This window comes from Callorhinchus milii, unplaced genomic scaffold (assembly GCF_018977255.1).
Source record: "Callorhinchus milii isolate IMCB2004 unplaced genomic scaffold, IMCB_Cmil_1.0 Scaffold14, whole genome shotgun sequence".
Classification (NCBI taxonomy): domain Eukaryota; kingdom Metazoa; phylum Chordata; class Chondrichthyes; order Chimaeriformes; family Callorhinchidae; genus Callorhinchus; species Callorhinchus milii.
Window position 1 is genome coordinate 6126664 of NW_024704755.1, and position 23271 is coordinate 6149934.

General features: G+C 37.8%; 1 protein-coding gene across 6 annotated transcripts in view; it reads right to left on the reverse strand.

The window, feature by feature from the left end:
* The window catches only part of zfpm1 (zinc finger protein, FOG family member 1), an 87004-nt gene that overhangs the window by 50936 nt on the left and 12797 nt on the right, over positions 1-23271 (reverse strand). For all 6 annotated transcript variants that reach the window (XM_007889352.2, XM_007889350.2, XM_007889355.2 and 3 more), the window contains 2 exons: positions 10497-10625; positions 2643-2738 (listed from right to left, as the gene is read on the reverse strand). In XM_007889352.2, the coding sequence (XP_007887543.2) occupies positions 2643-2738; positions 10497-10611 (211 nt within the window). In that variant the 5' untranslated portion in view covers positions 10612-10625. The remainder of the gene's footprint in view (positions 1-2642; positions 2739-10496; positions 10626-23271) is intronic.

A 23271-nucleotide genomic window follows, 5' to 3' on the forward strand; every position in this document is an offset into this window, starting at 1 on the left:
GGACGCGATCTAGAAAGTAATTTAGTTACTTGGTGCAAAACATTATTTAAAACACTCCTTGCCAACTTCGGCATGTGTTATTTCCCAGCTATATTAACATGATAAAATGAAATGATTATCAACAACATAATCTTCAAAAGATATAAGCCTCAGTAAATAAACTGAAGGCTGGAATCATATTTGCTAATAAGCATCTGCTCCTTTTGGGGGGAGGGAGAGAAAAATTGTTGTGTAACTAATCACGCTTTCAGAAAACAAGATACCTTCTCTATGCCTTGAACGTAACTCGTGATGAACAAATGCTTTACATGATAGAATGGCAAAGTTTTTTCATTTACAATAGAAAGTCATCGAGATAATCAATTCAAATACCTGTTGGGGTGGGGGGTTGGGAAGGGAAGGGAAGGAATATAATAAGGGTATATAGCACTTGGACACAAGAGACTCAAATGGAAATCACAGGTTCAATTGACATTAAAGGAATATTCGAGGATAAGGCCCGACTGAAACCTTATCCTTAAATATTTGTTTGAAAAATACAAGCTTTTTAAATGATTTGCTTTTAAAATGGAGCACAGGCCTGTATTTTTCCACTCAAGGATAAATTTACAGTAGGATCTTATCCCAAGCATCCCTTTAATGTTAACTAGCCTTGTGGGTTTTGCAAGTTCTCAGTTGCACTCTATGGGCACGTTTACAATGTACAGAATCACATCTGGTGACAGCCTGTCACTGAGTAGCAATAGCAGTCAGAGACACATTACCAGCTTTGGATTGTCTTGAAACATCAGTGAGAACTAGCAGGGTGGGTTCTTGTGGCTATCTTAAAATTTCTGCTCTGACCAGAGGTGTAGTGTGGGTGGAGGGGTAGAAAGAATCTTAACAACTTTTATTGTTAATAATTAATAATAATCTTGCATTTGATATAGTGCCTTGTATTGCAAAGTCTCAAAGCACTTCAGATTTTCTGTAAAATGTAGTGAATGTAAATTTGTAGGTGAATATAATTTCTTTTAAGACTTCCAACAACGATATAGAAAGTACACCCTTTGATAACCTGTTATCCAGATCCATATACCAATGTCACACTGTATGGTTGTAGATAACTGTAATGCAATTCTAAAATTATGAAGTTATATTTTAAATTAACTTGTTTTGCAAGTACTCTATTTCTAAGTCAACATAGCAGCAAATTCACCAGGCTTAGCAAATGGAGTAGAATAGTCCAGAGTACACATTAACAACCCATGCTACAGTGAGTGAAACAGAGCAGAGTGACCTCTAGGAGCTAAGATTATGCTGTTTACAGACGTATATTCCTTCCAGCAAAGTAACTGGGATGGTCAGAAGTGCATCTCTCGAAAGCCACCGTCAAGTTCCCAAATCACTCGGCCAGTAAAGAGGAGACATTCTTATCGCAGTATCCACACAGATCCTTATAAAACCCAAATAATGGAATGCAGAAGCACCACAAAGCACTTCAAAGCATTACAGAGACTATCATTTGAGTTCAAATGTCAGCCATGGTTTGGATTTCAAACCCAAGGTCTCTCGACATAAGATGTAACACTGTGCAGCTTCAACGACCAGGCTTTCAATACACTGTAATTTACTTTTTTTTAAGTGAAGACATTTCCTGGTCAATGCATAAAGATACAGCACACTTGGATTGTATTACAACTTATAATAATTATAATAAAGAATAATAATCTTTGCGTTTGATATAGTGCTTTATCTCGTCATTGAGACATGTCAAAGCACTTCACAGGAAATACTGGTAGTGACTGGGTATATTGTGGGTGAAACATGGCAGCCAGTTTTCTCACAACAATCTCCCACAACGACCATGGAGTGAGTGACCAATTTGGCCAGGACACTGGGAGAAACTCCCTTCTCTTTTCAAATCGTGTCATGGAATCTTTAACATCAACCTGAACAGGCAGTCAGGACCTCGGTTTAATGTCTCATCCGAAGGACGGTCGGTTATGACAGGTTATGACTAGATATGATGGACGAAACTGATGGCTATACCTCCATTCTGTCTTTCCCAATCAAACCCTTGCTTGAAAATACTTCCAATCTTTGAGCTCTCAGTATAGTACTTCAACCAATGGCTTTTTAATAACATGTTTTCAATGTTCAGACCAGTATGACAGATCTTATATACTGTATCTGCCACAGAGAGCTTAGCACATCGGTGTTGGTGCCACTCATTATCTTTGACTACATCTACCCATCTAGCACATTAACCCTCTCAACGAGGAAGCTTTTTGCCAAACAGTTTTTGTATAATTGAAAAAAAAATGTATTAACCACTGTCAAATGCAAACTTGGTACTATAGTTCTTCAGTTCAAAGCCTCAAGTGATGAGGTTAATTCCTTTTTGGTTATAATCTGACCATAAATAGAACAGGGCATAAAGGCCACCTGTATTTTTTTTTAAAAAAGCAAGGACTATGTGGCTAATCCAATCCTTTATTATGAACAGCTGAGTTTTAAAACCCAATGTAGGTCCATTATTGACCCAGTTTCAGATGTAGTTTCAGTTTTATTTGCAGTAAAAACTTTCTGTAACGTTCAAATACTTAGTGAGAAGACTCATTCTCACTGAAGCTGAAGTTCTCACAATCCCACGGTTTTACCTGGCATCATCCACAGGGCTGGCTCCTCTTCGTTCTCTTTTGACTGCTTTACTTCAGGTCCTTCAGGAGGATCTGGCGATCCGTGTACCGTTGCCTCTAAAATATTAATAGATTGCTGGTTACTCAAAACAGGTTTGAAACAATTTTGTTATAAATGGTCAACATCATAAATACCATGCATCAGATTTTATATGTTTAAATGCAGTACAATACTGGTTATATATAATATATATGTACTCTAGAATATTTCTAAATAATGTTTAGAATTCATGTCACTTTCAGAGTTTTTCAGGCAAAAAACACCAAATCCTTTTGTGATATAAAGGCTTTTGGCTAATGGTCTACTTTCTGCTGATAGAAAGAGCAGTCAGCACTTCATCAATGGGAAATAGCAGCCATAACAGAAACCAGAATAGAGCATTATAACGCACTCTGTGCCTATAGGGGGGGTGGGGAGAGGGGGAAGATCCCTACTCGCACCTACAGGGCAAGGAAAGCCATTGGAATGAAGAATAAAAAAACATCTAAAATGATATTTTAATCATCAGTTCCCTAGATCACGACTCAGCTGTTGGACACAAATGCACGTAAGCGAATATATGTGGCATATTAATGGCACGAGGAATATCTGTACAGCACCGATTTTAGATCAAAATAGGTTAGTTTCTCATTTGTCTGATTAAAGATGATCTTGCATCAACAGCACTGCAATTTGAAGCAGAACTCATTTCTGTAGCAAAATGTGATGTGGAATGCATGAACATGTGCAAGTTATTAACTAATTGTTGTATTGGAACAATAACTGTAAGCCACTGGGTCTTGATACTGGGTCATTTGTACTAGTCTCAAATAATGTCTGTTTAAAAGCTCATATGAGTGACTGCTGCGGCCTCTGTCTAAGTTTACAGGATAATAAATGGTATTCCTAAGTTATCAATTATAAAACAATCTAAACTTTAGCATGAATACATTTACTTCAATAGGGCACTCTCTCTCTCAATGAAGTGGATAATGCTGTTAACACACTAATTAACTACCTCATGATATCAGTAACATGTTCATCTTCATTGCTGAAACAGGGTAAACGCCGATATGTATTTAGAATGTTCTGCACATTATTAAACATATTGAAACTGGATGCCCCAATGTATTGCAACATGGTCCTATTGTTAATGGGTGAATGGGCATGAATCCATAATACAAAACCGCACATAATTGGCACTAAATTAGCAATCTCGCTCAAAGGCCATAAAAATGATGGATTGCGGGAATCACAAATGTTGCGCTGATGCAGCAGCAGCAGGTGCTCTTGTGAGGTTGGGGTTAAAGAACATTGCTGGACAGCTTCGACTGAATTTCTGCTCTTCAATTGGGTCAAGTTATCCTGACCTTAATGTTCAATGTGGACATAGGGCACCCAAAGCAGTACGTTTTTCATTTCTCAACAGGAACATCCATCATTTTGATTAACACAGAAAAAAGTATATATATTTATCAAATTAACTCTTAAAGAAATACACACATCAGCCTTTGACTCCAGTGGCTCCTCAAAAACCTTGTTAAACTCAGATGCTTCAATCACAAAATGCACAGGAATAGACTTTGATAAGTGTTGTGCATCAATTTGCAAAGTAATAAGTCTTGAAACATTGCACTTCCTCTCTCTCTCTCTCTCAGAAACAATTATGCTGTTAAATATATTCTTTACTTAGTTGAGAAAGACACCCAATGTCTTTGGAAACCCCATGTGGTGATTAGTGCCTCCATATCCAGTGGATAAGTTTCTGCCTGCTTGTCGAGGAGTGCACAATCTCTCCATGGCTAATTCAATAGTACGATAATCAATTACATCAGTGATTAACACAATAAAGAAATAAAATTACGGAAAATATATTTGTTCGGTCATCATGGGCCAACAGGCAACCCACCCAACAACAATCTCTGATAAGCATAAACACTCTTTGGAGAAACAAAAAGGCACTTTGCAAAAATAGTGTGAAGCCAAGTTGTTTAGATATTAAGTAGTTCATGTTAAATATTTGGCATTTTCCGTAGGAATAAAAAGATTGGCGGAAATGAAAAGATGGTCTATCAAAGCAATGAACTGAAGCCTTGTGTTACAAGTGCCAATAGTTGTACCTACACATGGTGGCTTTCTGATCTCGGATTGGAAAGGCATCAAGGAAAACTAACAGGAGTTCCTCTGCAGATAACAGATCCCACTAACAGCAATTCCAGTACCCAGCACCAACATCACCTCACCTTGATTACAAAGCTCACCAAAAAATCAGGAATTCAAGATTACCTCAATTAGAGTCCTTTACAAACATGGCTTTTAAAAAGTATTCAGGCAGATTTCTGGGATGGAATTATATGTAATAGAGAAGTAACAAGCCATCTAATTGAGATACTGTATTATAATTATGTGTTTAATATGTTGAGTATGTTGACTAGTAGTGTGCCTTAACAACAGTCACAATGTGTATATATTCATAGCAACTTGATAAAGGATAATTTTCTCCATTTATGACCGTCAGATATCTTTGATAAGATTACCTGGTTACCTGCATATGACAGTTCTATAGATTATCGCCCAAAGGGCATATTTGTCTTTACATTAACGCTGTGATAACTAACATTTTCAAATCAATACGGGTCATAAATACACATTCTGTTGCGTCATTAACTTTTGGATTATCAATATGGAAGGATAACAAAATGATTAGTATCACACAAATTGAAATGCTTTTAACCTTTATCAATAGGTTATAACAGCAATAATAGAAATGAATGACGTATGTGCCTTTCTAATTTTAGGAAACATTGAAGTATTACAAATTGAAGCTCTCCCACCCTAATATTGTTATCTACTTATCTGCTTTGTGAAACAAACCTGTACCAGGTGTAGCGTGTTATCAGCTTCCGAACTCCCTAACCCCAACCCTATCTGAGCTCACATCTGATAAATGTGCACTTCCCTTTTATACAGAGGGCAAAGTCTGGTGAAAGCAAGCTGCCTTTTCTGGAGCATTTCCAATTTTTTTTTGCTAAACTTTGGTGGATAATTGGAAAGGAAAATGGAGCATTTGTGGGTCAGGAAAATACGAAGAAAATTCCACTAATGATGCTTTGATGTCCATTTCATTTTGTACCCGCTACTCTCCAATATCTGACAGAAACTCTTTAGGAGTCGCTTTACTACCATATGCAGGAATACAGATTTTCATGTTACAATGTGAGAGAATCTCTACAGAGAAGGAACTACTATTACGCTGTACTATCTGCTGAAAAAGATGCCAGATACTTTAAAATCGATAGCAGAATTTCCACACTCGTGACTTCTTTCATTATTGGGAACAACGAACATTCACTTTAGTCCAATCTAATCTGGCAACAACACAATTGTGGTGCTGAATCTATTCTTTTTCCCAACCTCTTGTCTTCATCAATACGAAAGTGGTCACTAAAACTGCTTACCGCTATACCACAATATAATGCATGTATTGAATTGCAGAATAAATTTTTAACCTATTACAGTACATAGAATAGTTTTAAAATGTTAACAGAAAAAGAAGTCCAGCAAAGAAACACCAATACATTTGTTCCACTCAGTCAATGACATGACTAAAGCTTCACAACTGGAATCAGTTTGTTGCAGAAGAGATTTGTTTCAAAGATAACATTCTCAATGAGAGAGCAACAGCTTGCACACCTGTGGAAGCCAGAAGGAAAGAGCGTAAAAAATTCAAAAGATCAATACATGGAAAGAATTTACGTACAATGTGAATCAGAAAATTATTACAAGGCGGATAAGTGCCATTTTGTGATTTATCTCAAAACAAATGATGAAGGATTCACAGGAATGTACAATAAAAAATTTTAGTTTGAAATGAATTCATACGATGCCAAAAAACAATCAACTGCATGGTGAGTTCAAGTCCAACATGTACATTGGGTTTATTTCCTGCATCATTTGCAAACCTAATTTTAGGGGCTGATTTGAAAAAGAGGAAACAATTCAAGACAACTTCAGCAGTAACCAAGACTCGATACATTAAATATACAGACCGCAAGACCTGACTCCTAAACATCAGTAACTGAATTTCAGGAGTCCAAAGTTATGTTTGCTTTTCACCCATCATCAGAAAACCCAAGATTTAATAACCGTCCTTGCAATTTTACATGATTTTTTTAAAAAGAAACAGCACCTATTCTTTGCATCGCTCAAAAACAGATGAAATGGACAAATCAGAGATTTCTGCCCCACTACTGGCTGTACTTTGAACACTGTGCAAAGTCGTTTTTCACACATCAATTCAGGAAACGACGTCATAAGGAAGTGAACCAATAACTTTTTTTCATACCAGACAGTTGCTTATCATTTAGATGATCAAGTGATTCATAGTTTTTCAGTTTGCAGATGTTAGTCTAAAGATTTTCAGTTTATTGTGAAAGGAATTTTGATAAGACCGATATCAATATCTTGGGGAGAGGATGGGAGTTAACAGAGAGGGAAGGGGAGGGAAGATTAAGTACTATTGATGAGCTGATAGGAATCACATCAATTAACCTTGAACACCCCCCTCAAAAAAAATCTATAAAAAAGTTCCATTACTTATGGCTATATCTACTCTTGCCATGAGATTAACACCTGACATTTTTCCAAAGCATTTCAAAAATGAAAAACAATTTGGCAGAATTCACACAAACAAGCACTGAGCTAAATGGTCCAATGTCAAAATGCTTATCATTATTGAACAATATCTACTGCCATAAACAGTACCATGTGTGTCAAGACCCGTCATAGAATCTTACAGCACAGAAGGAGGCCATTTGGCACATCATGCCTATGCCAGCTCTTTGAAAGAGCTACAGTCACATCTGTGGAGTCCTGTAGCTCAGTGGTTAGAGCACTCGCTTTGCAAGTGAGAGACCTGAGTTCAATTCCAGGCAGGTCAGGGCGAAACCTTGGGCAAGTTTCCTTACTCCACACAGAGCCTAATAATAATCCCTCCAAAAAAAAAAAAAAAAAAAATAATTAAAAATTGGTCATTTTCAATCTACGACTGTTTGTGGGACATTGCTGTGCGCAATTGGCTGCCGCGTTCGCCCACAAATATACAGTCAATTCACTTTGCAGTATGTTCTGTGAAGCGCTTTGGGACGTCCTCCCGACGTGAAAAGCGCTATATCAAATGCAAGGATTATTATTATTATTATTTCCCCACTCTTATTCCATAGAGTAATTTTTTTCCTTTTCAAGTTCCTATCCAATTCCCTTTTGAATGCTGCTATCCAATTTGCTTCCGGGCAGTGCATTCCAGATCGTAACAACTCTCTGGGTAAATAAATTTCTCCTCATCTCTCCTCTGGTTCTTTTGCCAATTATCTTAAATCTATGTCCTCTGGTCACCGACCCACCTGCCAGAGGAAACCTATCGAGCCCCGTCACAGAAGAATTTTTAAAATCTAGTCATGTGCATTTTGCAGATGATACAAATTTTAATAAGAATATTTGAAGAGTTAAAAATCACTCAAAGTGTTTAATGATTTAAAACTGTTTTAGAAATAAAAAAAACTACAACATTACATAAAAGCAGCTGATCGAATCCTTGCTCTTCACACTTCCATGTGTCAATTGATTTTTTCATGATAGCTTGCTCATGTACAAAAGAAAATACTACAGGCACCAAATTCAGTTTGAAATGATTGCAACATGACTTTAAATATGACACATCTGACGGTTTTACTGATCAGCAAGCGCTTATGTTCAATACATCAAGTGCTCCAACGATAAGGCAACAAAAAAGTGTTATTGAGTGCGGCTATCAAATTCATAAATTACTAAATCAGGACATGGGCCATCAACTTGAAAATGGATTGGCTGAAAAAGAGTTGTGCTGTAGTCTATGAAGTGCAAACACAATAAGTTATCCTTTACAAGTGAACCAAAAAAATTTAAAAAAACAATTTTTTCAACCCTGCAGAGACTAGATTCATTGCCAGCCGCGAAACTGAATGATTTACAGTTGCAAATTCCTCATTTTCCTTATTTATCAAGTTTATAGACATTGGAGTTGCGTTAAATAATTTTTCCAACCCCATGACAATGTCACTCCTCCATCATCATGAATCCAAATCATTCGACTCTACCCATCAATGCACATCACAATTCTCATCACTTGCAACAACAAGATTATATTTGTATAGTGCCTTTCACCTGTTGTGCTTAACTTGATTTTTTAAAATAAGAGGTGTAGATTTAAGATCAGGGTGTAATATCTTCAGGACTAGAGTCACACAGTGTGTGCACCATGATGCGTATGGTCCAAAAAGATTTTGTTTGGGTTATCTGTATGTCTGATAGATGTGGAAACCCAACACCAGTATCCAAACAGGTTTCCATTCAATAGTAATAATAGTATTCCTCGCATTTGATATGAACCCTTATCACGTCGTTATCTCAAAGCGCTTCATAGGATATACTGTAAAGTGTAGTGACTGGGTATTTCATGGGTGAAACTTGGCAACCAGTTTGCGCACAGCAGTGTCCCACAAAATAGCCATGGAGTGAGTGAATGACCAATTTGCTTTTGGGGATTTCCCTTCCAGGATACCAGGAAAAACTCCCTTCTCTTTTTGAATAGTGAAAGGAATTGAACCAGACTCGTTCCACAAATACAAGACACCAAAGTGTGGACATTTCTGCGTGCCTGAAATTGAGTGTGCACTCTCTCCCAGAGGGATGCCGCCTGCTTACCTATTTCGGAAAATGATTTGGAGGAATTTTGTTAGATGCTTCCATTATTTCTAAATGAGTATCTGTTGAGTAATATATTTACACTATGCATCATAACTTAACAAGTGTGAGGGACGCTTCAGGATGTTGTCTTCGCAACAGAATGACTTTGTATTAAGGCAGATAACTTATAATACAATGTTTAAGAAATGTGACTTACTCTTCTACAGGTTCTTCTACCAAGACAAGTGGAATAAGTGGATGCAACACAATTTGCGGGGCTTGGAATTCTATTTTTTTTACTGATACAAACTTATACTTGTTGGACAATGTTGGAATGTATTAGCGTCCAGAGGGACTTGGGTGTCCTTGTACACCAATCACAGAAAGTTAGTCTGCAGGTGCAGCAAGCAATTAGGAAGGCGAACGGTATGTTAGCATTCATTATGAAAGGATTAGAGTATAAGAGTAGGGAAGTCTTGCTGCAACTGTATAGGGCTCTGGTGAGACCACACCTGGAATACTGTGTGCAGTTTTGGTCTCCTTATTTAAGGAAGGATGTACTTGCCTTGGGGGGGTGCAGCGTAGATTTACTAGGTTAGTACCAGGGATGAAGGGGATGAGTTACGAGGATAGGCTGACCAATTTGGGCCTATTATCTCTAGAATATAGAAGAATTAGAGGGGATCTTATAGAAACCTATAAGATCATCAAAGGGCATGATAGAGTAGATAGTGGTAGATTGTTTCCCCTGGTTGGAGAAACTAAAACCAGGGGTCACAACCTTAAAATCAGAGGCCAGCCCTTTCGCACTGAGTTGAGAAAGAACTTCTTCACTCAAAGGGTGGTGAATGTATAGAACTCGCTACCCCAAAGGGCTGTTGACGCTCAGTCCTTGAACATATTCAAGACTGAGATAGATAGATTTCTTATTGCAAAAGGGATTAAGGGATATGGGGATAAGGCAGGGTTATGGTATTAGCTGGAGTTAGATTAGAAGATCAGCCATGATTGAATGGCGGGGCAAGCTCGAAGGGCCGAATGGCCTACTCCTGCTCCTACATGTTATGTTATGTTAAAATCAAGTGCAATGACAAAGATGAGTGTCAAATTACCTTCACTGTGAAGTGAGTTGGAAGTATTACAATCTGTTGATTCATCATGGTTTGAAACACCTGCTTCTTTTTCGGACATGCTGCTATCAGTTACATTCTCCTCGCCTTCCTCCATTTCGTCAATGGAACCTTTAAGCAAAGGACAACACATCAATAAATCACCAAACTTTGCTCTTCTAAATGATCAAATATAGCGCTTCCTTCCAACCTGTTTTATCAATGAAATCTGGAGACCAGATTTCATCCGTGGAAAAAACAAAACAAACCTACTTACAACCCTATCCATAATTCTGCCAGAGAAACACTTTCATAATAAAGAGTTAAAATGGATAGAACTGAGTTTTTGTGTTTAAACTCAAAATCTCAATAGAGGAGGTAGAGTTACAAACTTGTAGGCCTGCCCTTTGAGTCTCAACTTCACAAAATTGATCACCTGAATTTGATCATTCACAATAATCCTTATATTTGATCTGAAGTCTTTCATGTCAGGAGGGCATCTCAAAGCACTTGACAGGACTTCACTCCAACATGTAGTGACTGCGTACTTTGTAGGCAAACATGGCAGCCAACTTGCCCACAGCAAATTTATACCTGAAAATATTTCATTAGCAAATCTGCATGATTGATGCCTTTAAACCGTACATCACCTCAGTAAAGTGTAGAAGCAGAAGTGAAAAACGATTGTGGAACTGCTCAGAGGGTGCTGGGAAACGTAATGTTTAATTTGTCTGTCCTATGTCATTTTCTGATAAAGTAACTGGTTTAACTGGCATTTTGTCATCCTGAAAATCAAGGTGATTCAAGATTACCACATTCAGCTCAAACACAATAAAACATTTATACACGGCTTGTATATCTTGCCCAGAACTGGTGCAACATTAATTGTTTCATTCTGTATCAGATTCTCCCTGGATCATCATTGAATCCAAGTTTAAGCAGAAGCCAACTACAAGATAGCTTTACGGAGGGCAAAGCAAACCCTTTAGGAGCAAAGGAGAGAGTTACACAATAGCAGTGGCACTGCACTTCTTTTGGATTGAGGAACTACATGTTCAATATTCCACCCTTCCAGCCAAGTTCCTGTTCTTAAAGGTGGAGGGTGTCAGTGCCAAATGGGACCAGGTATTTCTTCACAAAACGACTAGTGTTTAAAGCAGGAACCTTTAGGAGAGTTGGGAGAAGAAAACAAATCAGTTATCCTTAGAGAGACGTGGTACCATTGGGAGATACTTATTAGGAATTGCAGTTGTTGTACCAACAGGAGAGAAAAAAAGAAAAAAGGCCCTTTCAACCACAAAACTTTCTCCCTTCAACACTTGGATTATCTTATCCATTGGCTTTCATTTAACCCTGTGCAGTGTCAGCTGAAGACTGGAACCAGCAACACTTAGTGTGTAACAAGCCTGTAAGGAGGGGAAGACTCTTGGCCCTGTTTGAAAATGAAAATGATAAATATGGAGCCTTATTTGGTCAAGGCTTTATATTCATTCAACAATGGGAATATGGCCAGATTCCCCTTGATGGTTTCATCCCATCTATATAACCTATATGCATCACATAATGGAATCAGCACCAGATTTTAGATTTATGTGGAATTAAATCGCACTCAGCAATTTTTAAGTTTCAGAAAAACGATTCTAACCAGCGCAAACAATTTCCATGAAGGTGTCAATTCAAACCCCTTCCTGTTACCACCTACAAAGGAAAGCTTAGCAGCAAGAAAGGCAGTTCACCAACTGCCAACGAGACAGATTCCTTGGACTTTGTTGCTTGAAAATTATCAACCGATTCTATCTCAAATTCACCCTCAGCTACTTTCATACTAAAGGGCAATCTCTCACATTCACTTCTACACAGAGTTTGATTAGACCTTTGAGATACTATGACAGTATCCTTTTTACACATCTTGAACAATCATCTTTCTCCAGTTCCATCTACAGTATATAATGCCGTTATTCCAACGTAGATGACAACAGCTGATAAAACTGATATGCATCTACGAAATCTAGGTAACATCCCCTCTCCTCCATGCAACCTTTGACAGTATTACTACCATTGCATGAAATCAAAATGTCTCTTAGTATACCAGAAAAAATGATATACTCAGTTCATCGCCCACTCGAAAAATAAAGATATTGGAGATCTGATGATACAGTGCAATGGATAGACCTGCAGCTTACAGACAGGCAAGGTAGCATATTGGTTCAAATAATGGTCTGTGATGAGTTTGCTGGCCTCAATCCACAACACTGTGGTGTGCAATTGACTGCCTCCCACAAAATACACAGTGTAAATTCTGTGAAGCGCTTTTGAGACTTCTCAACGACGTGATAAAGTGCTATATCAAATGCAAGGATTATTATTTATCATGGAGGATAAATTGGGCCTGGTCTAACAAGTGAAACGTAACCCTAATGGCATATACCTTATATAAGGCTGACCCTATCCACTTACTGCCAGCCTATCCCGCCTGCCAGGGTCGTATTCCCTACCTCATCGCATAGGATTTAATAATGCATTTGTGACTCATCAACCATTCAACAGTGCCTTCCCCTTGCCCTCTCGCTTCCTTACTTCAAGGCCCATCTCAAGACCTTCTTCTTCCACCACATGAACATGGGAAGAGAAGTCAAATAATATAAAATAAAGTACAACAGAACCAGATTTGTAAAACCCACAACATCAGTTTGACAACTGCTAACATTAATCCAAAGTGACTCCATGTAACAGGGAATTTAGGAACAGCGAACTAGACTCAATGCCATGAGAAACAGCACCAAAGAAGTTATTACCTAACCCTCACACCAATCAACTGCTCACAGAAACCAAATTGAGATTACGCACAAGAAATTACATTGTTGGCCTTTTGCAATACCAAGTTTCTTTAGAATAAGAACTTCCCCTAGATTCTTATCCAGATATATATACTGCACGTAAATTCATTTGAAAACAATTTAACCCTAAATTTTGCTGAAAAGTCCATTAAAGTTATATTGTATTTTAAAGACATTTCCTCCTAACCGCTTAGTTTACTCACTGAAATGAAAGAAAGAAAAATCTCTCTATCCGAGATAACTATTTTGACTGACATGGTGTAATGTATGCAGCACAGAAATAAAAAGCAACTTCAATGAAATTAAAATCATGCGATTGCAATATTTCAAATAAACAAATTGAATAAAAATTAAATTTCTTTACCGGAGCATATTACTTTGGAAATTACCATTATGTTCATTATTATTTTCATAAAAATGGCAGTCTTCAGCTTTCAAGTTCAAGATCAAATAAAAATCGTAATAATGGCACCAAAATAGAAAACAATACGTACTTAAAATATCCAATACAATTAATCAACAATTGTTTTCTCTCATGGTCAAATTGCAAGCTTTAGTTTAGTTAGACATTAACATACCAAGACTCTTTTTTTGTGTGTGGTGGATGGCGTGGGGGGGAAAAGAGTTTGAAGTGGGTGGGAAGAGAAAGATTATTATCCATTAAAGATACCATGCTGTTTTTTTTGAAACGTAAGCAAGAATCTGGATTATTGCCTCTGCTGTCGGAATCCATTTGTTCTTTAGATTTATTGAAATTCAGCGCTAACTGGATTGCTGGATGGATTCCACAATGCCTCGTGGAATATGTAATTGTACTTCAAGGGGAATTTATTGCCTCGACTTGGCTCCCTAGCACAGAAATCCCATTTTTTGGTGGCATCACACATCCAGCATAACAAAATTGTGGACTATTCAATTCATCATGTTGGAAATGACTTGTGTCTTCAAGATTTCATGCTTAGGTACATTTGAAGTTATATTTACTCATTACATTTCAACTCTGGTGTGCACCTACTATGAATGCCTCCAGAGTTACGGCAAACTGGCTTCACAGCTACAATTCAAGCAATACAGTTTTTGTTGTTGTTTGTTTCTTCATGCATGCATATTACATTAAGGAGACAATAAGATTTATGTCAAAAGCAGGCTGACAAGATAACTGCCTGACTCACAGAGACGAAAGCAGACATCAAACAACAGGGAAAAGACCTTAAGTCATAACTGAACTGTCACAAGCCTTGATTGAATGACTGTTCACCCCCACTTACAGGAGACATCCTGGCTCTCGTGTGCAATTTCTAATCATAAATTATATTGAGAAAAAAGTGACTGCTGCAGATTCTCTGTATTCACTGAACTTGTGGGGTTTGTGGGAACTAATGTTGCTGATTGCTGGAGGCAGTACAGGTCTAATTAATGTATCCTTTGATGAAGTTTGAGAAGGCTGACTCTAAAGGCAGCTTAGTTTTTTAAATAAGTTGAAGGATTCAGAATGTCATCTCCATAACACATAGGTATGGATGTAGTGGCTTTGGCATTAACACAGGTAACAAAAACAGTTATAAAATAGGAACTGATTTTACCAATCTGGCTTGGTATAGGTTTTGTTAAGAGTTGCAAAAGGCCAGACATGGTGAGTAGAAAATAGTCAATCTCTACATGACTCCACTCATGTTAATACTGAGATTTTAGGATCTATCACATTGGGTTGCCAAAAGATCTCTTCATTACTGTTTGCAACGGGATTCCCCCCCCCCCTCTTCTTTCTAATTTCAATCGATAAGTCAAATAAAACATAACCATAGATTTGCGTGGGGGAAATTTGTTCATAAAACTTCTGTGAATAGGGTGTGTATTTAAAAGGCAGTCAGATAAAACCAGACATGGGCAGCAGAAAATAGCAAAACCCTAACTGACCCCACTCACGTTAATACTGACATTTTAGGGTCTGTCACAAGTAGATTAATCTTTTCCTTACTGTTTGCGGTGGGATTCTCTTCTCTCCTTTCTGATTTTAATTCAGTAAATACCTGCCTGAAACTGGGCCAATTGCCGCTCTCTGAATCCATGTGCCCACACCCTTAAAACTGGAAACGTTCACTTGATAAGAAGGCACTGAGAAACTTGCTAATGGAAATGTTATGCTTGGACCTGAAAATGATTTGGCACTTTAAAAACCCCAGGAATGATGAGACCTAGGCTCATGCATAATATTTTTTTCATACGAATTTACCAAAAGCATACAATAAATGCTTTCCAATAATATGAAACATGCCGAATCCTGGTATTCCAATTTAGTTTTGCCGGATCAATCACTGAACAGCCAAGAAGGGGCACCGTGGAACAGACATTGGGGCGTGCTTCTTATGAGCAAGTCAATAAATGCAATGCTTTTCATTGAGTGGGTTAAATTAATGGTCCCAGCTTGAAGCAGATACCGTCTAATGTCCAGAGTTCCACTGGCACTGTCCATTAATACCTGATTGTGTATCAAAACTTAATTCACATCAGTAGCCAGTCTTATATGGTTTAATTTAATCAGATGACTTACCATTAGATTGCTCAAATAACAGCCTCGTTAAGCTCCCCTAGCTCCAGATGCAATTGAACGCCTGATACACAGAGGCAAAATTCAGACACATATGAAACAACAGGAATGACCTTAAATCATAACTGAATGGTCATCAACAATGGTTTTGCCTGTGTTCTGTTGTTATCCTTGGTGGAAAAAAAAGTAACTCCTCACTCAATACTGTTAAATGTTTTAATCAAGTACATACCAATGTATTTTTTTAAAGCCTCTGATATCCCGTTAACAATTTCTCAGCGAGCACTGCAAACTAGATGACAAGAAGTGTAGCTCCAACAATTGTTACATAGTTTATAGCGGAAAGATCTAAAACGTCAAACAGATAAAGCAAGATTTGTGTGGGGGAAGTTTATTCATACAAGTTCTGTGAATAGGGTGTGCATTTAGAAGGCAGTTAGATAGAACAGTTATCAGCAACAAAAAAAATATAAAACCACATTTTGGAAATGACAAGTTGTGCAATCAATCAAAATACATGCAAACTCATCTGCCAGCTCATCACTAACTTACATTTGCTGAATTAGAAATTTATTGTGTTGGCAAGTAACTTAAGCGCATTTAGAATGAATCAAATAAGTCAACAACCTGTTGTGTAAAAAAGACAATTCATCACAAATCATCTTCTCTAAAATAGCACAATTAGTTTTTTTTTCCCCCACATACAAGTCAAATAAGTACAGAACAAGAATAGTGCTCATTGCAGATGACCACAATGTAATTCCCGTCAAAATACAGGAAAGGGATAAACAGTAGTAATTAGCATTCTTATTGATGATAATAATATCACTTGCATTTGATATAGTACCTTATCACATTATCGAGATGTCTCAAAGTGCTTCACAAAATATACTATAAAGTGAATTGACTTGACTGTATGCTTTGCGAAACGAGAAAATGATGGCTAATCCAATGAATATGAGGTAAATGACTATGGACCAATTAAGCTAGTATCACTTATAGTCAAACCTGTTCAAGCAACCACTTCCATTCAGCAACCAGGTTAAACACCTTAGAACAGCCTGGTTCGAGCACCAACAAACCCTTCCTTATTCAGAGGCCATCCTTATATAAAGGCCACTTTTACCCAGTCCCCTCAAGTCTCAAGATCGTGGTTTCAAAGTTTCAGCTTTGCATGCATTGAAAATACACATTGAACAGTCCAATAATGAGCAAAACATCCAAGCTACAAAATGGCACAATGCGTTTTCAGGGCAACAGTGCAAGGTCAACCCTTTGGTACTTATCTGCATTCAACCCAATATTAAATGTCATATGATTTGATCTCAGGCAATGTCACTGCACAGATTTCGCTGTTACTTGTGAAACATACAAAAGGCAAGCTGTTCCACTCTCAGCTTTTGTATTTCTAGCACCTTCTTTATAATGAAACCAGTCTTTCTCTCTCGTTCACTATTCTTTTGCATTTTAATAAATGTTTTGGAGTAATTGTGCTATCCTCATGTATAGGCAAGAATGCATGCCATTCCTTGGCTCCAAGGTTATAACAGCTCATACTCTTTCATCAGACAATTTATGACAGCTTGTTAAAATTCGATTGCGTTGGATATTACCACACCCTGGTCACCATTGAAAGCTATCTGACTGTTCCTGAACTCGGAACTGTACAACTTCAGACTTCAACCATTTACATCAGATATTACAGCTGTTCTGTTTCTAAAAGATAAAAAAAGCAGGTGGTTAAATATTATACTACGATAATGTTGTCCATTGACGACCAATAATCCCACTGATTCTCCGATAAATTAACTTCTATAGAAATGAGAGTAAATCGGAATGGTACATTGGCATCACAGTTAGGTTACAATGCAGATCACAAGGTGACACTAACCCTGAAAACACAGAACAGAAAGTTAAGTCAAATTTACATGGAGTTACGTACACATAACAGAAAGTTACGCCTTCAGTCTGCAGGTGCATTTTCAAGGACAAATCCTACAATGGAAAGTGTTGAGCAATTATGCCCTTTTTTCCCTCCCATTTCTTTTCTTACTACACACACGCACACAAATCGAGACACTGATCGAGACACAAAATTAACTCTTGTTTCTGGTCAAATGAAACAAAAGCATTAAAACAATAATCCAGACTTCCTTTCAAAATCACTCATCCTAATACCATTGCTTGAAATTTATGCAAAGTTTCTGCCAAAATGGTGTAATGGCAAAGAGTAGCGCTCTAATGAAGCCAAAAATCATTTAATAAATCGATTGGGAGACAGTCAAAACAAAATATACACCGTGTTTTCTTTTGAGATGGCTGGAATGCTACACAGTCACTCATCAGCCAACTGAAAAGGCCCGTCTACGAGGGATGAATCCTGTTCCTGCTCTGGTGCCCAAAATGCAGCTTTTCTGCCATCGCAAAGTACTACACCTGGTGGCCTTGACAAGAACTGATGCAACTTATTGGCCAATTGGTTCAGAAATAACCTCAAGACCCTTAGATGGAGGACAATATTCTTTTGATGGAACAACAGTTAGCCTTCAATTATCACTGGTGTCAAATTTGTTCTAAAATAAATTCATCCAGTTTAATAGTTTAAATGTGTGCTAGGGATACACTTTTCCAGGAATTTGAAACTCGACCTTCAAAAGATTCAGAGAAATTTTATTTCAGCAACGAACTTCCCAATGTTTTGTTCAATATGCTGAGTCTTTAGCCCAACACTGACTCTAGGCATATATATTTACAGCCAAAGAACAAAACAGCTGGTAATCTGTACATAGCACACAACAATATCCATGAATAAAGAGGCTCCAAGCAAGAGAAGGTAATTTTTCTAATTCTTCTAATTTCAGCTCGACTGCAATTAAAAGAGTGCCAGATAATACTCTGAAACAATTGGCTGCTGATAAAGAGCCATCCCATGTAAATGAAACAGCAATGGGCTCATCTCTCCTTGCACAGCTTCACAGCTCCGTGCTTCCCAGATAAAATTAAGCCGGCACTTAAGACTGATTTGACTAGCGGCGTTATTTCTCTGGATTGCTGCGAGCCTCGGCTGGTTATCACGCCATGCAGGCACGGCCAGTCAGTCTGATCTTTCTATTCTTCATTAAGCAAATACGCAGGAATGGAAATGAAAACATAATAGCTATTTGATTTCCATCAAGATATTTTGCATATTGGTTCGGGGCTGATAGTGGAATTTCATCAACTCGTTTCATGCTTTTAAACAAAAATTGCATCACTCAGCTGAGAAGTCGGCAGATTTCTTTACAGCACAAGATGGAGTTTTTTTTGCAAAACGGACAACTCAATGATAAACTTGGGTGGTGTTATCAAAGGGATATTTTAAGTTAAAGCGAGTCGTTTTGGGTTCTTAGAGAAAAAAAATTATATTTTAAGAATTTTAAGATGAGCAAATCTGAACAATTCCAAGTGGAATTCAAAACTAAAAATGTTTTTTTTAATAAAGAAAAAGGATATTTCGACTCTTCTTGGGAAGTAGGTCAGTGCATAAATTACTCTTCCTCCGAGACTCAAAACATTAAAAAGTTAAGAAATATTCATCCAAAAACTCTCATTTCAGCAAATTCAGAAAAAGTTCTAATTTTGCTTGGCTCATTTTTTGAAATAAAAATCTAATTTAGTCTTGCAGCTCATTAGAGATGATCATTTTACGATCAATTTATAGACCAGTACTAGCAAAGCAAGGGTTAGTTACCATCACATGGTTTTTGAGTGGTAATTGGCTCTCCAGGTCAATCCCCAAACCATTCACTAAAGTTTTCTAAACACTCAATGTTTACCAAATCTGCACCAATGATACTGAAAGGGGAACTGTGGTATTAGGAGATGCCAAAGATGAGATAGACACGAGAAATCAGTGGTAAACTTCACAAAACATTTGACTTATCTTGTTTTCATAGCAGAACGAACCACCAGTGTGCGGGCCACAGCTATAGGCACTTGTGCTCCCACACACAGTTCCTGATCTCAGAATGACCCACCGTACCAAACAACGCCAGGTTTGCATGCATGGAGAGTCTCACCCTCCTGCTGGATGGTTTCAGAACAATCAAAGGCATCCTCAAGCTTGCGCTCTGCTTCAGAAGATTTGCACCATTTTTTCGCAAAAGCCCGAAGCATATTTCCTTTGGATTTGATCTCTCAATTCAAAGTCAAGGCATTGATCAAGCAACCAGCAAACCCTCCACCCCAATAAACGACTGGTTCAAGATTAGTACACAAATATACTAACCTTATACAAATATATGGTCAATTCACTATACAGTCTATTCTGTGAAGTGCTTTGAGACGTCGAGAAGATGTGAAAAGCTCTATATCAAATGCAAGGATTATTAATGTTATTATTATTACATGCAGCTCAAAGTGGTGGGCATGAATTTATGAAGCTGGATATTGCATTATTTTTCCTGGAATGGTCTACACCAGTTATCCTTCATATTACTAGTCTTCTAATAAATGGACAAGTCTGCAAAGAGTCATTTCAAATAGGGCACTATACATGACAATAGGCTAATTAAGAAGATTCATGTGTATGGGTCAAAGAAAGACAACGGCAGAGATAAGCATAGTTGGGCTATTCAGATAACTGCTCCAGAGTATTTACTTCTTTGAAGTAAATACTCTGGGCTAAAAACTTCACCAACTCAGAATTTCAATAACTCTCCCTCCCTCCACCCAAAAAATGTTGTTTGAACATACATTCATCCTATATTGCTAGCAACTTTTAATCAATTTGCAAGATAACTTATTCTTAACTCGTGCATCAATTAAGCCCTCATTACACATACTCTCTTTTTACTAGAGTAAGCAGTTTAAGAAGTTGAAGACAGTTTCTCAGACTAATATTGTTAATCACAAAATAATGCTCTTCCCACTCACTGTCAGCATCAAGCAACCCTATTGCAGGCCAACTGCACAGTCAAGTTCAATCTGCTCTGCTTTAACAATGCAATAAAACCCCAGGCTCACAAGACCAACCTTCTAGCCCTGCTTTAAATGCTTCCTTTTTTATGCAATTGCATAAACAATTTGCATTTATATAGCGTCCTTCACACGCTTAAACATCACCCATCCTTAACGCCTTTTAGCCAAACTGCCAATTTGATGTCAATGAATGCTGAATTACTTTGTATTCTGCTAGTAATTCAGTATTTACCCTTCCTAACTCAGATTAATGAGGTTTCTTGCTCCTGTTCTCTATCCAGTGACCTCCTGCTGGAAAATGCACCTAAGGATATTGAATGAGGACAGGGCTTTGGTTCTCTTCATGGTCATATACCCATCTGGCAATCACACCTGGGCTCACACATGAAGAACAAGTGAGATATTGTGGAGTGGCTAGCACCTGTGGATTACACGCCAGCAAAAGACAGCACCTTCAGGAGAGGAGGGAATGATATTAAATGAAAAGAAAGAAAGAGAAGTTCACCTTAACGTAAAATCCTGTCGTTCTTCCAATAATTCAACGTTTACCCTAATCCCAATCTGACTAAAAGAGTTCTGAATGGGACTGACTTTGGCCAAGATGTTACACATATCTCTACACTCTTCGGTAATGTCTGAACCAGTTTTAGATTTGGCTTGTCAATGAACTCTGGACTGGTTAGTTAAATGAATGAATTGCACATGACAAAATGGAGCAAGTACTGTACAACAAATTCTTTCCTGTCGAACAAATGCCTCCCTACTCATGAGTAATATTACTAAAGCTAATTTAATCGGTGATGGCACAGTGTACCGTGTCAGGGACCTACTCAAAACTGTTCAAAGGGATAATATAGAATATATAGCTGGAACAATTAACTGAAGTGATAGGTCAAATCAAAATATGTACGTGTATCAGAGCTGGAAAGGTGAAATTCTCTAGGTTGACCAACAGCTACCGGAATTGCAATATAACAAAATAAATCACGGTTGCGAGGTGCAAACAGAACTTGCACTGATTAAGAACGAGAGAAAAAAATGTATAAAAAAACAAGAGCAACCTGCGGACTGGAACAGAAGTAGCTCATTCAGTCCATCAAGGCTTCTCTCCCACAGTCAATTCATTTTACAGTATATCCTGTGATGCGCTTTGAGATGTCTCAAAGATGTAATAAGGTGCTATATCAAAGGATCATTATTATTTCATTAGATGGTGGCTGTGCTCTATATTTTCAATCCCACGAAGAATGTAGATAAGCCACAATATTGTATGACAAACATCAATTGACTTTCTCCAATATAAGATATTCAACATGAACTGCACAACCATAACTCCAGCATTAGTTTAGTGTTTGTAAACCACCCGAGGGTGACTTTCTTCTCCCCATTCAGCATATGCACCTATGATTAGAAATTTTCATTATAAATGCACATCAAAGCCACGGCATTTCACCAGCAAGAGTGGTTTCTCACCTCTAATTTCCAGCATTCGCTTTTAATCAAAATGTTAAGACCAAATTTCCATAAAGTCTTCTAGCTTTTGCCTTTTAATATTCAACTCTTAGCTATTCTGGTTAATCACTTATGCTAAGGGTGGAGAGGGGGGGTTGGGGGAAAAACACTGCCAGAACTCAGACCATAGACTATCTAGCCAAGCATGCAGACAAGAGCTCTACGATAAGGGTCCCGATAACAGATAGAAAATAGCAGCATGTTCGAACTTTCCCACAATCCAGAAATCTTGAAACGAGGCAAGTGGCCTATCAGTCCCACTAACCCTTCTGAGAGCTCCCAGCCGTTCAGCAGCTCCCTTCCTGAACTTGACCATGAAAGAACAGGGGGAGTGATCATGATGGAATGAACTTGCCACAAAACAGGTCCCCCGCAATTCACTGAACTTGATATAAAACAGATAATCTCTTTGTCCTTCAGACTGTTATCTAGTCTGTGACCCTGAATCCATCTTCAAAAGTGAACAGAAAAAAATAACACACTACAGATGCATTTTATTACTTGGAAAGCTTCTGAAACCACAATCTCTAATGGCAGAATATCAGACCCATTTACAAAAGGGTGGCTGGGCTGTTGCAGATAGATCAATAATCAACAGCTTCAACAAAGAAATCAACTTTTTTTTGTTGCAAAAAGTAAAGTTTTAGTAAGATTCACCATTTAAAATGGCAGAGCAGTATTTAGTTACGGAGAAGTGATTATTTAAAACACAAGTCATGTATTAATGTTATTGCACCTCAGATTTTGACAACGGCATCAGGATTTAAAAGTGCTTTGCTATTTACACAACGAGCAATTTGTTGTGCAATTATTGCACGCTCAAAAAGGTTCATAAGAATTAAGTATGATATTGAAATTCAAAAGTCAGACGACAGATATACAAAGATATAGCTCAGACACTTCCACTGAAGACCAAAGCTAT